Source organism: Populus trichocarpa, chromosome 3 (genome assembly GCF_000002775.5).
Source record: "Populus trichocarpa isolate Nisqually-1 chromosome 3, P.trichocarpa_v4.1, whole genome shotgun sequence".
In the NCBI taxonomy this organism is placed as follows: Eukaryota; Viridiplantae; Streptophyta; class Magnoliopsida; order Malpighiales; family Salicaceae; genus Populus; species Populus trichocarpa.
This window is the reverse complement of record NC_037287.2, coordinates 15,699,682-15,714,045: the sequence shown is the minus strand read 5'-3', so window position 1 is coordinate 15,714,045 and position 14,364 is coordinate 15,699,682. Positions and strand designations below refer to the sequence as shown.

The following is a 14,364-nucleotide window of genomic DNA, read 5'->3' as shown; positions in this document are numbered from 1 at the left end:
GAGGACCACATAGACATCACAAATAGTTGATTCATCTAGGTTAGGTGGTAATGAAAACAGACAAACATCAATATAAAAAATTATTAATATGAAACTTCAATTAGGTATGACATCTGTTTCATATTGCCATGAAGAATCTGAATCAAATGATGAAGAAGATGATTGTCACATTGATAGAGTTAAGAAAGAGGAGGAAAATGGGTAATACAGGGAAGATGAGAATGTTGAGTTAGTTGAGCTTATAAATTAATATACAACACCTCCTGCTCCTGAATTTGACATTATGAGTGGGCATGACCGATGCAATAACTGGATTAATAGTCGTAGTGATTTAAGTTTATCAGTTGATGAATTGGAGGTTGGATAAAAATTCAAAAACAAGTTTTAATATATTACTATGATTAAATGTTGATACATCAAGAATTTATCGCAATATAAGTTTCATAATTCAACTAAAATTTATGTTTACTTTAAAACATTCAGGAAATAAGATGCAGATAGTATTTGCATGGAGGATATCACATGGAAGATCTCAAAATTAAAAAAGCCAGGCATATATCAAAATCCACTTGTTTTGCGTTGTCGTCGTCAGACCCACTCAAATGTCATTGACAAGGAGATGTTGATAATTGTGAAAAGAGATTGCAAGACGCTAGTTGTAAATAACAACTGTAACAAGTGAAACTATGTTACATTCTTAAATATTTCCTGACCAGGTTACAAAAATCTCCAACATAAGATACGAAGAAGAATCAATTTCAAATGAATAATGACCACCTGCCATGTCATCTACATCCCTTTCTCTCTCTCCTACATGGCAAAAAAGCGCAGGTTTTAAAGAAAAGAAAGCGGAGGGATTGAAATTGAATCCTGAATGAACTTTTCTTCAGGTTTCTTTGATTCGAGGAAGGAGATGAATACCGATTACTAATCAATAAAAATAACATAACCACCCCTTCAAACCCCTATGCTAGAAACCGGGATCCCAAGTCCCTTCCACAAGGAGAACGATCCCATTAGATCACGAGCCTATTGGAGTAGTTCATGGAAGTTTAAACGTATCAAAACCTTTTGGTAGCTCAAAGGCTAAATATCATCTGCATCTGGCCTGCAATACTTCAAATTTTTAGGTGTAAACTCTTACCTCCTTTATTTTTCATGTAAACGGTGAAGAGGGTAACGCTTTTTTTATGCCTTTTCCTTCCTTTTATTTTATTTTATTTACTTAATTTTATATATTGTTTTGATTTACTATATCTAACTCACGAAACCCAAGTCAATACAATATATTATCTACTTATTTTTTTAAAATCAAACTATATTTTTTATAATTATTCAAGTTATCTTTAAATCAACTAAATCAATTAAATTACATTAAGATAACTCATATAATTTAATTTTAAACAGGGTTAAACAAAAAGTCAATTACATCAAGATATTTCAGGGTTAGTCCATTAGACTTAGACTTATTAACAATGTCTAATAATTCTTAATGGATTGAACATTTTTAGGTTAGCTTAGCACAGCAATGTAAACCAGCACATACTATATTCATATAAACGGTGAAGGCAGAAGCAACAAATTGTCACCTATGATATACGACTACAGTGGTCTTTTTGTTATATACTTTTATAGCGTGTGGAATCGAACAAAAATATTGCTCCCCTTTTTTCTGCTACCCATGCCATAAATGAAAGAATGACACAGCTACAATTAAAGCCAAATTCACGCACAGGAGATGGATGATTCAAATGCTGCATATCTACTTAGACCAAGCAACTGCATCAATTTCTGCTTGTGCACTCCTATATAGCTCAAGTCTCTTTGCAAGGGCAGTACGGCGCTCCATGACTGCTGGATCCTCGTTCAATAATGATGACAATTGCTTTTGCTGCAAGGATTAATTCCATAGTCAATTCCATTCATCATGGAATCATCTAAAATCGACATTGGCATCAAATTTGACCAGGAATGCATATAGATAACAGTTAAATAATGATTTTCATTCTGACCTCCAGTTTACCCAACTCCGTGAAGAAATGGTCGAGCAGGCTTCGTTTCGCCTCACGCACTTGGCAATAAACAATGGACTTTGGAATAGAGTTACGTAGACTAGCACAGACCATATTGACATAAGACAAAACAGTAGATCCTGTTCACATATTGCCAGGAGAAATCCTAAGATCAGTAGTGAATCATGCAGAATTGATACCATAACCCACATTTAAAAAAATATATATATAACATGAAAATAGCTAAATAGCTGAGGATGTACATATCATCAATATAAGAAAGTAGTTGAATTCATTAAACTTACCAATTCGCCTAAGATATGAATCATTATATCTATCAAATATGGAATGTGTAGGGTTTCCACCCTTGTCAACATCCTGAGGAAGTTTCCGAAAAAAGTCCACTGTCAGGTAGCTACACTCCATATCGACTAGCTGAAGTGTTGCTTTCTTGCTTGCTTGCTTCATTCTCTCAAGTGACTCAATAGCAGCATCACTGACCTCTACTCTAAGAGCAGGATACTGCTTCAATTCCTGAGAAACATCAAAAGTGGTATCATCCAACAGGCTGAAAAATTAACTGCAGAGGACAAATGAAGTATGATGAAAAAACAGGTCCAATGTAATCAAAATACTCCAGAAAATGGATAAAACACAAGGAAGATAACTGAGTTTGACTCAATCTTCTTCATGCAACATAATATTTAAAATTTTTGAATGGCTTGAATCAAATGCCTACAACAAATGAGACTGATTCTCAAAAAATGCCTTCAGATGACATTATCAGAACACATCCATGATAAATAGTAGATGTTTTAAAATAATGGAAAAGGTTGACTTTTGCTCGACCTCTATTAGGTGTTGCAAGCTGAGAGTAGCAGGAACTTTCATCCATGCATTCCAAGGTATTGGTCAATATTTTGTTCATTGCTTGTAAAACACCATGTCAGGTCCTCAAGTCTTCTCTCCTTTCCTTCCCTTTCTCTCACCTTTTAAAATACTAGTAGGTGCAGCATTCTCACACATGACCAGACTGAGTTCAAAGCTGCATTCTTTTCCATTTTCCTAAAATGTAATGCCTCATTTTGACTGACTATATAATGCTTAATACTGATACCAAAAGGCAATTCAACTTCTAGTATGCCACCATGTATTTGGCTGCTTACATAACAAAAGCATTTAAAAGAAAAGGGGAAACTGTCATTGTACTTAACCATGCGCAGAACCATACCAAAGTCGATTCAGGGAATATAAGCCCCCTTTTCACATAAATATAACAAATTAAGAACCTCTTTAAGCCTTGCTAACAAAGTGCACCAAAAACAAGGGCATAATAGAAGCAATTAGACTTGGAAATGAAAGAAACTTACTATAGTCTCACTGATAGCCTTGTGAACCAGCTCCTTTAGAAGGGCATGAACCTGGATTATAAACAAACATGTATCAGCTATCTGAGAACCATGCAGTGCACCGAGATTCTGAAACTGCACATAGAAGAGAAAAAATGAAAAAGAAAAAGCAATGACTCCTGCAGAGAGAACTAACTTTCTCCATCTATATTTTTTCCCTCCAAAATCATGTGGGACCCTCTTCCCATCCTCTCTCTGAGAAGAGAGGACCTGCCCTAGGTGGAAGCCACATGCAGCTTCGCTCCCTCTCAACTATGCTCCCCCTCCTCCTCCTTACCTTTTGCATCCCAGCCTGGTAAGAAGAGGGAATCCAGGAGGCTGATATAGTAAACATATGGACTGGGCAACCAGTTTATTATGGAGAGAAGTGTTTTCTGAATATTGGAATCCCAATTTCACATGTGAACCAATTCCTAGGGCCAAAAAAAATCCACTTACAGAACCACATTCTGAAGCGGATATTTAGATCATTTGAGCTGGTAATATCCATGATTACAATTGAGTATGTTTAAACTGTTTCTTCCACTACAGTCTCATGCGAAATCATGAACTGTTGAGTTTTGGGGAATCATATGGCAGCTAAGTTGACTGTGCAACGTCAATTCAACCAAAGCACAGATGAAATAGAATGCAGCAGAAGTAAGAAATGTAACTTCAATCATGCCAAGGGAATGATCAATAATTTTTGGAATATCATGCATACCGCATCAACAGCTGCCTCAGCAGGACCTCGGATAGAAACTACAGAAGATTCAATGAGACGACGATATCCTTGTTCAGGAGCTATCAAGTGAGGTTGATACCCATCAGCTTCAGTGATCAATTTCCGAATGTTTTCCATTGAAAGTTGCTTGTCAAACTGTAGCCTTTTTAGAGCAGCAGGAAGCTGGTTATCGAAAACATTGTAAATTTTATCACCACCAGATCGGCTGCAAACAACAATTTAACCTTTCAAATTAAATTTCTTGAAGAGATAAGTACAGAATATTAAATGTAGCACAAAATCAAGCTGGTCAGAGGCAAGAAAAAAATGAAGGATGATACATACACGCCATCAAGATGCTCTTTGTATATTTGATCAAAAAGGCGGCAAATCTCCATGATTGAGTACATCTTTCCCTGCACATCAAGCAACGATAATTAGTAATCCACATACATGCACAGAAGGGAAAGAGGGAGGGAGGGATATTCACTCTTCTTGAGCTTAAAATACCTATAGGTGGTTAAAATATGTAAAGTTAAATAACACACTCACTCCAGCATCTGCAGCAATAGGTTTTCCAAGACGACTCAATTCAGATTCAAGTTCTGCAATTGTTTTGTTGACAAGGGACTGAATGCCTGGGATTTTGGACTTGATTACAACTTCCAAATGCTGCAGTATTAATCATTAATATTTAGGTTATTCCAATAACACTACAAAGCTTTTTGAAATGTATGAGACTTGGACATATCTAAAGTAAAAGAGAAAAGACATAAAGCTTATCACCCACATTTGACAGCATCTTTGCTAGATGCTCTGAACCCATTCTGTGGGCAAGGTGCTTGTATTCTGGGGTGCTGGCAAAATACTCGCGCTCTCTATGCCGAGCAGCAATCATGTCGACATTCTTGTTAATATCTGCTTGTGAGCGATTCACCACACCGACCCATGGAAATTTTAGGCGATAAGATTTTCCTTCCAATATCTAACAAGGCAAAAAAGTAGCTCATGATTGTGATAGTGCTGAAGGCATGTGACATCTCTAATAGAAAAACAAGGATGCAACTAAATTGCAAAAACATGTAAAAGCAACATCAAGCAGGAAATTAGTGGATACCACAGCCACATATAAGAGATTTTGACAATTTTGAACTTTAGAGCTTCTATTATGCAGGACTCGTGTAATCCACAGTAACCACAATGCTTACCAAATTTTATAGCCGGTAGTTTAGGATAAGATTGGTTTTTTACTTTTTAGGATTTCTAAAAGTGCCGAGATTATTTTTAAAAGACAGGGCTATTATATATCCTTTTAATATTTAGTCTAGTTTCATAAATTTTCAATGACAGATTAGAGTATTTGGTTAGGGTTTGAAGACAAGCATATCTAGTATCTTCCTTCATTCTCCAAGCACTGCAGCTACAGAACCCAGGTTAACCTCACAGCATGCTGGCAGTTGCCATCAGTTGCAGCATTCAAAACCTTATACTTACTTCCCTTAAATGAAACATGAAAATTCAACTTCAAATCTGATAGTTAAATGTTGACTTGATGCCCTAGAAAACCTGAATCATACATCTTAATTTCTTTCCAACTAAACAGTTCCGAAAAAGAACCTCAACTGTAATTCCCCTTATAAATCCCCAAGTATAAAGCGACCATGAATTTCCAAAATTTACCGATCCACGACCCAGCAAAAAGCATACAAAATCAGAGTACCCAAATATATAGAAGTATGTCATCCACTGAGAGAAGTGCTTCTCTCTTCATATAAAGCACTTCACAACTAAAACCGAGAAGGAATTATAATTCCCATGAGATAAGGACAAAGAGGTGAAGAGAGGAAAGTGCTCATCATATGATTTAAGGCTCTTGAACATGAGATCTATTGTTACTCGTGTAAAATTGTGCTTGCAAACATTTTCTAGCCAGATACTAATGAATTCTCAGCATCTACAGGGCTTAAAAACATACCAAGATGCATATAAGGAGCATCATTGTGTCTATACAATCAAAACAAGAAACTAATCCAACTTACATCAGCTGCATCAGTGCCCTTATCCATAAGATCGATCTTTGTCAAGACTCCCAAGGTCCTCTCTCCTGAAAAACAGAACAATGTAAGAACCAGAACATCTAAGGAGTTATATGAATGAATGTTTGTGCAATCAATGATATAAACATAGATTTTGATATTTTGATTTTTAAGTAAAAATATTGCACAAGAGTACCTGTTGGGTCCACTTCACGAGAGATTTTAATAGCATCAGAGGTGGCAAGATCTTGATTGGCGGGTGAAATGGCTAAAATTATACAGTTGGGCTGCATTAAATTTTAGCAAACAAAATAGCTTAACTTTGTGAAGTTTCATCAGATCAAAATATGAAAGAATACTATGGCATAAGAAAAATGGTAGAATATAAAAAAACATGATTATACAAATTTTCTAAGAATCATTTGCTTGCTAAGCTTCCAAGTGTTTTCATGAAAAACTTGCATCTACGAGAGTGAAGAAATCCAATTTACAAAGGTATTCCCACAGGATAGAAGAAGTAAAGAGGAATGAAATGTGCATTACCTTCTCGATATAAGAGCGAACCATGTTTTCAATATCTTGCACAATACTGTCTGGTTGACCCTCTGCATTTGAAAATACATATTGGATAAACTGTTTATAATATAACCTGATAATGATGAGGTAGAGAGGGTGGAAAATAGCAGATATTTTTTTTTCTTAACTTTATGCTAGTTGATTCTCAGAATTTCTTAAAGTAACCAGAATGTTGTGTAAACGAAAGTTGAGTAGATATGAGCAAAAATATTTAGGGTCAAAGGTTTAAAATCCATATTCCGTTCATTTTCCTTCAGCTTGTAAGTAACCTGAAGAATAGTGAAGAAGAAGAAAGCATGCAGATAACTGGGAAGCCAAGAGTAGAAGCACAAATGCAACTCACCGACTGCTACTTTAGTAAGCCCAGGAAGATCGATCAATGTCAAGTTCACAACTGCCAAAATCCAAAAGAGTCATGCAAATTCAAAAGTCATGAAAAAGAAGAGGGGGGGGGGGGGGGGATTAAATGTATGTAAATGTGGTTAAATACAAATAGGAAAAAAAAATCATAAACACGAATTTGTTTCCATAAGTGAGATACAAACCAGAAGCATGAGCTACTTTAGATAAGGCTGTTTCAGACTCAAACTAGACTTACCATTAGGAGAGTAAATACTAAGATGAATTGGAACACTAGAAATTTGCTTTGTTCGGCCAGTCTCTCTATCAGTCTCGTCTTGAATCTCCCTCCTCACCGCAGCTACACGCACAAATCACCATCAACAACCACAATTCAAACAACCACCATCCAACCAACGCAATGACAACAACCACGGACACAATATAATCACCAAAGATTTCCTATATCTATACATAAACAACACAGGATAGATAAAAGAAATGTACCGAAATCAGTAAATCTTTTCCTCGGGAGATGAAGGAACTCAGCGTATTCTCTACTTCCTTCATCAATCTTATGAAGCTGCAACACAAGTGGCCGCCGTGTAACGATACCTACAGGCACAAACAATCACATCACTTTCTCATTCCAATTGCAGAAAAAACCCTAAATAATTCGGCAATGAAAACAAGAGACACAATTATAAGTCAATTACCGGAACCACGAGGCAAAAAATCTTTCCCTACTACACTCTCCAGCACCGATGACTTCCCTGAACTCTATAAAAAGAAACAAAAACTGTAAGGCAAAAAACATCTAGGTCACAAGTTTGCTAAAGTGAGAGAGAGAGAGAGAGAGATAAGGAGGCGGACCTGGCCACCGACGACGGCGATGGAGGGTAAGGAGTCCCAAAGAGTAGGTAAGGCAGTAGCTTCACCGTGGTCACCAAGAGCAGTACAAGCTCTTTGAATTTTATTAACTAAGGAAATCAAGTTCTCCATGACTGAATCGGAGAGGGTGATCAGGTGAGGTGAGGGTCTGATTCAGATCGATCAGTGTGAGCAGACAAGAGAAGGAGAAGCGCGTTTTTACTTGGTGGCTTTTGAAATGGAAGGACATGAATTGGACTACCGCTAGATTACCGTACGAACAATTTTGCGAGATTCTCGATGCACCAATATTCACTGCTTTTTTTTTTACACTCGTTTGAAAGGTGCGTTTTATACTTTTTTCTTTGGGGCATCAATCATAGGGGGTAAAAAAATAATTGGATTTATGAATAGCATTCCGGGCTAGCTCTTCATTTTCAAGCCACGCATAGGAGACTCGATTCTTCCATTTTGTTTAGACTTGAGCATGTACATTCAATATTGTATGAGTATTGATCTGAGATTAAATTAAAGGTCAACATACTGTTACTTGTAAACTCGTTAGAAAATGACGACTTCCATTTGATATATCTAAGAGCTCTTCTCGTCATCTTTGATTTGAACCTCCTTCGTTAAATGACGAGAATCATTTTCTTTTTTGGACACTAATAATAAAGCTTTTGGAACCTCAACGATGACGTTTATGAGATTCGAGATGCTGAGATTTCTTATAGTATAATCTAAATTATTTATTTTAATAATTTTATTTTTTAAAAAAGGAAATGAAGCCAGATGATTGCCAAGTGTTGCATCTCAAGAATATCTAATGATATTTTGGACGTAATACTTCTCCTCCTCTCACATAAAAATAAAATTAAAAACTAGAGGTAGATATCCAAAATTAAAACACGGAGGAGAGCATTTAATAATTTCTCTGTATAATTAAATCAGGAACCTGTGGTCAGAAAATTTTAAGTGCAGAACAGGACAGGCAGATTCAATCACCCTTCCCCTTGCAGCTTCCACTCATGATAACCGCATAAATCCAAGACTCACAAACCCGCAAACAAAAGTCACCTCTCTTGGGTCAGCAGGAAATCTGTTGTTTTCATGAACAAAAGTTCCAGACTTGGTGGTTTTCTGTGATTTACCATCCTGAAGCAAACTTAATGTTATCGATGGTATGACTACAAATTGTTGCCTCCACAAACACGAAAATGAAACAGAGAACAAGGGGCACCAGATTAGAAAAGGGTTCTTCGTTAGAGAGTGAATATCGATATGTTATCTTACAAAAATTGTCCCTATTCCACAATAGGGACAACAAATTGAACCTTTTAAACAGAAGCAACCCAGCATGGCACGGCAGCTTATTCTAGGATAATATCAGTCTGTGATAGATACGGGTATGAACTTTAGTTAGTGCTGTCAGAAGATCCATAGCCATAAGGGTTCTTGCCGGCCCAGTTCCATTGATCCCTACACATCTCATCAATGCCATATTTTGCCCTGCAAGATTACACATGCTGTGAGGAAAATATAGGAAACTTGACAAGATCTACTATAGATAACAATGCCAAAGCAGCTTTTATTATCCAGATATATGGCTCATTCTTAATTTTTCAGAATTTCATCCCCTCAATTACTTTTTGCCACATGGTATGCATCTTCACACTTACTTCCAATTCAATTCACGTTCTGCCTTCTCTGTTGCTGCATACACAATTTCAGCATCACCAGGTCGCCGAGCGGCCATTACAAGGGGAATTTTCTGGCACAAGAAGAAAGAACTATCAGGAGAAATAAGTACAGGCAAATTTTTTTGAAGAACATGGTTCGAGATATTTCCAGTTTCATCCATCCAGAGTGAAATTCAATATCTACTGAAGATTAATTTGACACAAGGAGGGGCAAATTGAAAGGGATATCGTCTTAGGCTCCTGTCTGATTCATGTTTTCCTGTTTTCCTTCTACTATCATCGATGAAGTCTAACCTGGAAGCATCATACTCTTCCCTGCTATTTACAAAGCTCTAAACATGGGCACCCCCGCAAACTAGATGTGAGTGGTTATGTCATGGGCAAAAGACCAAACACCATATTACTTCTTACTTTACAAGAAGCATATTATTCAATAAATTTCTCAATGCAACGACACAAGCAACAACTCCATGGCAGGATCACAGTTTCTCAATAGTGAAAAGCAATACAGAAACTTTAAGAAGATATGCAAGCAACACCAAAAAATTTCAGTACCTTTCTAGATGCCTTTTCAAATGCCGCAACCATCTCCAGAACGGATGTACCTTTTCCTGTTCCCAAGTTGTACACTTCACAACCTGTTGTGAGATGCACCAATCAGGTCCAATTTCATCAGATTTTAATGAGATGAACTCCAAGCAATGAAAACAATCAGTTTGAATGCACAACAATTCAAGAGGTACCAAATTGTGAGCTTGCAAGTTAATGCATATGAGAAAAAAATTGGGTTGCCATAAAGGAAATCGCATAAGTTCATACCTATATTAGCATCAGAGAGCTTACGCAATGCAGCAATGTGCCCATCCGCTAAATCAACAACATGAATGTAATCACGTACCTGGAAAGACATAAAAGCCATCAAGAGGACTGAACATAAGGAAAGAGTTAGCAGCAGAAGCACACCTAAGCCTAGTACCAAAAAGAGGATCAAGTTCATAACCACCCTTTGATAGTCTTGAACCAAAGAAGACAGGTTCCACAAACCAATAACTCTGGGTCCATCATGCAAAGTGGAAAACACAGTTTACAAAACCCACATGATTGTGAGGAAGCCAGAGAGAAAAACAGCTACATTACCAGGTTCCTAGTTACACAAAACATTCAGATGAACACAGCCCAGTATGCAGATTTACTAATGAAAAGACTGTCCTATTTTCAAATATTTTTTTAATGCTCCTTAACCTGATTATTGCACAGAGTTTGAAGGTTTCTTGACAATCAACCGTGCCTGACAAGTTGAAATATTTAGAATTTTGAATGTGTAAATTAATCACAGAAATTGTGTTTGTGCTTCAAACACCAAAACAGTCGCACATATATGTGAAAAATGTAATAAAGGCAGAATGCTGACAATGAAAACATACCCCAGTGCCATCTTTAGTTGAATAATCAGTTCCATAAACGGTTAGATGAGGCCGCCTGCCAACAGCAACTTGCTGCACATAGGGCATGAGATTGTTTGGAATTCCAAGTGGATCCTCACCAATATGACCACTTGGATGTGCACCAACTGGATTGAAGTATCTAAGCAAAATGATCTTCCATTCAGAGTCTGAACGGTGGATATCACAGCAGATCCCTTCAATGAAGAGCTGAAAGATGAAGCTTGTCAGATGACAGCTACGTTCAAAGATAAAGAATCCATGCTGAATTTTTGTTAAACACCATAAGGCAGCAAACTCAGTAAGAGCCGAAGAGATCAAAAGATATACAATTCCCTCTCCAAATATCTATTCTAGATGCATTTAATGAACATTATAAGCAAACCTTGGTTCTTCCGTATGGGCTGGCAGCAGACAAAGGAAACTCTTCTGTACATGGAACCTCCTTTGGGCAACCATAAACAGTAGCCGAAGATGAAAACACCAACTGAAAAAATAGAAAAAAAAATCAAAGATTATTCAAGCATGCCTTGACCTTATATAACATGTCAAATATAACTACAAATCAACCTAAAGAAAATTACCTGCTTGCATCCATGGGAAGTCATAACTTCTAGCAGGGTAATTGTTCCAATGAGATTGTTGTTAAAGTAAAGCAATGGTTTCTGCACACTCTCACCAACCGCTTTCAGCCCAGCAAAGTGAATGACAGCATCAAATCTGCAGCATAAACAGTCAACCAAATTTGAGAGAACGAAAATTAGAAATGCAACTACGATAACAGTGTTAAACATTATAATCTAACAGCACACATTAATCAAAATATCAAATGACACTTATTTCCACTATCCGTGATCACAATAAAATAATACACAGCTGCAAAATCTCATATAAACAATTAAATAAAAAGGCTAATCATACTTTGTCCTGGCAAAAATTTTTTCCAGTGCTGGCTTATCCCGGAGATCAACCTGCAAATTTAATATACAAATTCAAATATCACACCATCCGTCGACAATCATATATATATATATATATATATATATATATATATATATATATATACAGTGCCCAGTTGTAAGTATAAGTGGGCCCACCCAGCCACAGTCTACATTTCCGTTATGTCCCACAAAAATTATTATCAAATCTTACAAAACCTAATTGACTCAAAATCACCAAAGATAATCATAATTAAACGCGTAATTAGCTAATTAATACTCAATCTAAACCACCAATTCTTTAGCAACAACAATAATAAAAAAAAAAGAGCAGTGGGTGACAGAAGGAACGAACCTGGTGAAAGACGAGGTTTTTACCGAAATCACCGGCGAGTTCTTTAACTCTTTTAAGAGCAATATCAGAGGAGTTGTCGAGATTATCAACAACCACGATGCTGTAACCGCCAAGTAAAAGCTGCAGCACCGTATGGCTCCCTATGTAACCGGCACCGCCGGTAACCAAGATACTCTTCGCCATGAAAACAGTAATATCCCGAAAAAGAAGAAAAAACGAGAGAGGGAGAGGATTTGTATGCTTATTATATATATAAAGGGAGGAAGTTAGCAAGGGAGAATGAAGTGCAGTATTTATGGAGGGTTACGTTACCGTGTTTAGAAAAATAATTTTGAAGGAGAAAGAAGAGGAGGTGATCAGCCACGTGGTGGTGGTCGGAGTTTTGTCTGTTACAGGGATCTTTTTGTTGCAGAATGTAGTGAACTTCTTTCCTCAGTTCTAGATTGTATCATGTATTGTAAAAAAAAGTCTTTTTTTATATGAAACGAGAAATACAGTATTTGTATAGTAAAATCATAAAATCATAATAATTTTTTTAATTAATTATATACTAATAACTTTAGCCAAATAACAAATAATTAAATAATATAATTAAAGCAAAAAGTAAAATAAACAATATAAAAATTCAAACATCTTAAAATATATAATTTAAATAAAAATTTATATACAATTTAAATAACTTAAAAATATACTATAATTACATCCATAAAATTTTATTAATTAAAAATTAACAAATCTAATATGCAATAAGCCATGTGTGTAGGATAATAGTGATAACCATGTGTGATGTGCTGCGTAACCAGTCATTTTTATTTTATTTTTGTTTCATTAATTTGTGGTTGTTTTTTTAATTATAAATGTTTGATTAGCTTATATATATTTTGATTAATTCTTTAAGATTCTAAAATTAATGATTATGTAATTTTCAATTACCTGAAATTTTTAAAATTCAAACTAATAATTTTTAAAAAATAAATTTAAAATCCAACAAATTAAGACATTCGTTTGCTGTTGCAGGATAAGAAAGTGAGCTAACATGAGCCGAGGAGAAACTCAACATGCAATGTGAGTTAACAAAGGTCAAGTGGGAGAACTGAGAGCAGGCATACTTCGCAGTTTCGTGTTGTATACTTCCACTCACTCAAGGACAAAAAGAAAAGCAATATCCAAAAGAAAAATAAAAAGGAGAGGGAGATTAGAATAACTTTTTTCTTTTTCGGCCCATATACACGCATGGCATAGAAAGCTCTTATATCTTTTATTAAAATAATAAACTTATTATTATTATTTATTAATACATATAATTTTTAATTTATTTTATTAAATACAAGTATAAACTCTGATATTTGATTTTTGATTATAAGAAAATGCTAACAACTTTCACACTTTTTTTCTTATTAAAAAAAAAAAAAAAACTCTATCTGCATAAATCAAACTAGAAATAAAACAAAAGAGCTGAGAGATGGCATGCTCTGCAGTCTGCAGTTTCGTATATATTCTTCCACTCAGAGGACACAGAGATAGACAATATCCAAAAGAAAAATAAAAAGGAGAGGGAGAGAAGAATAACTTTCCTTTCCTTTTCTTTTCTTTTGGCCCGTACACGTGTATGGCTTGCTGACTGCCAGGAAGTTGAGAGATAATTACAAATCAATATATTTTAATAAGGAGATTATGAGTTTAGATATTCTATCAAAATAAAATAATTTACTAGTATAAATAATCCTTCTTCTTCTTATCAATCTATTTTTTCAATAAACAAAAATATTTTTGATTAAAATCTCTTTATTTTATTAATTTGATTTTTTGGGAGTTTTTTATCATTATTTTTATTTTTTAAAGAAATAAAATTATAAGAATCATAAAAGCAAGATTTAATAAAAAATAATTAATGGTTTTATTATTATGCTGAAAATCTATTGATAAATATAAAAATAATACACTGGAACTTTTTTGAGAACGTTAAAAAAATCATGCAAAAGAT

General features: G+C 35.4%; 2 protein-coding genes across 2 annotated transcripts; both read right to left on the bottom strand.

Annotated features, from left to right (window-relative positions):
• Positions 1–1,531: 1,531 nt before the first annotated feature.
• On the bottom strand, positions 1,532–8,320 carry LOC7497852 (dynamin-related protein 5A). Its single transcript, XM_002303618.4, has 16 exons — positions 7,949–8,320; positions 7,792–7,855; positions 7,583–7,690; positions 7,335–7,436; positions 7,080–7,130; positions 6,704–6,765; positions 6,357–6,447; positions 6,164–6,228; positions 4,915–5,109; positions 4,677–4,796; positions 4,470–4,540; positions 4,125–4,350; positions 3,383–3,433; positions 2,318–2,546; positions 2,013–2,152; positions 1,532–1,891 (listed from the first exon to the last, which is right to left on the bottom strand). Exons 1-16 carry the CDS (start codon positions 8,075–8,077, stop codon positions 1,763–1,765), a joined length of 1,833 nt encoding a protein of 610 aa, XP_002303654.1. The 5' UTR covers positions 8,078–8,320; the 3' UTR covers positions 1,532–1,762.
• An 869-nt stretch (positions 8,321–9,189) lies between these two features.
• On the bottom strand, positions 9,190–12,845 carry LOC7497851 (UDP-glucose 4-epimerase 2). The gene is made up of 9 exons (XM_002303617.4): positions 12,381–12,845; positions 12,009–12,058; positions 11,672–11,807; positions 11,473–11,574; positions 11,070–11,297; positions 10,465–10,543; positions 10,201–10,283; positions 9,625–9,716; positions 9,190–9,454 (listed from the first exon to the last, which is right to left on the bottom strand). The coding sequence occupies exons 1-9, from the start codon at positions 12,561–12,563 to the stop codon at positions 9,361–9,363; spliced, it is 1,047 nt and encodes a 348-aa protein (XP_002303653.1). The 5' UTR covers positions 12,564–12,845; the 3' UTR covers positions 9,190–9,360.
• Between the last annotated feature and the right edge of the window lie 1,519 nt (positions 12,846–14,364).

Bases quoted from the DNA above. Each gene is read 5' to 3' on its own strand.
- LOC7497852 (XM_002303618.4), bottom strand. From the start codon at position 8,077: ATGGAGAACTTGATTTCCTTAGTTAATAAAATTCAAAGAGCTTGTACT. The intron at 6,766-7,079 runs GTGAGTTGCATT...TTTCAAATGCAG, and splicing joins GCTTACTAAAGTAGCAGTCG to AGGGTCAACCAGACAGTATT. The intron at 3,434-4,124 runs GTATGCATGATA...TTTATAATCCAG, and splicing joins CTGAGGCAGCTGTTGATGCG to GTTCATGCCCTTCTAAAGGA.
- LOC7497851 (XM_002303617.4), bottom strand. From the start codon at position 12,563: ATGGCGAAGAGTATCTTGGTTACCGGCGGTGCCGGTTACATAGGGAGC. The intron at 10,544-11,069 runs GTATGTTTTCAT...ATGTCTTTCCAG, and splicing joins CAACTAAAGATGGCACTGGG to GTACGTGATTACATTCATGT. The intron at 10,284-10,464 runs GTATGAACTTAT...ATCTCACAACAG, and splicing joins GCTCTCTGATGCTAATATAG to GTTGTGAAGTGTACAACTTG.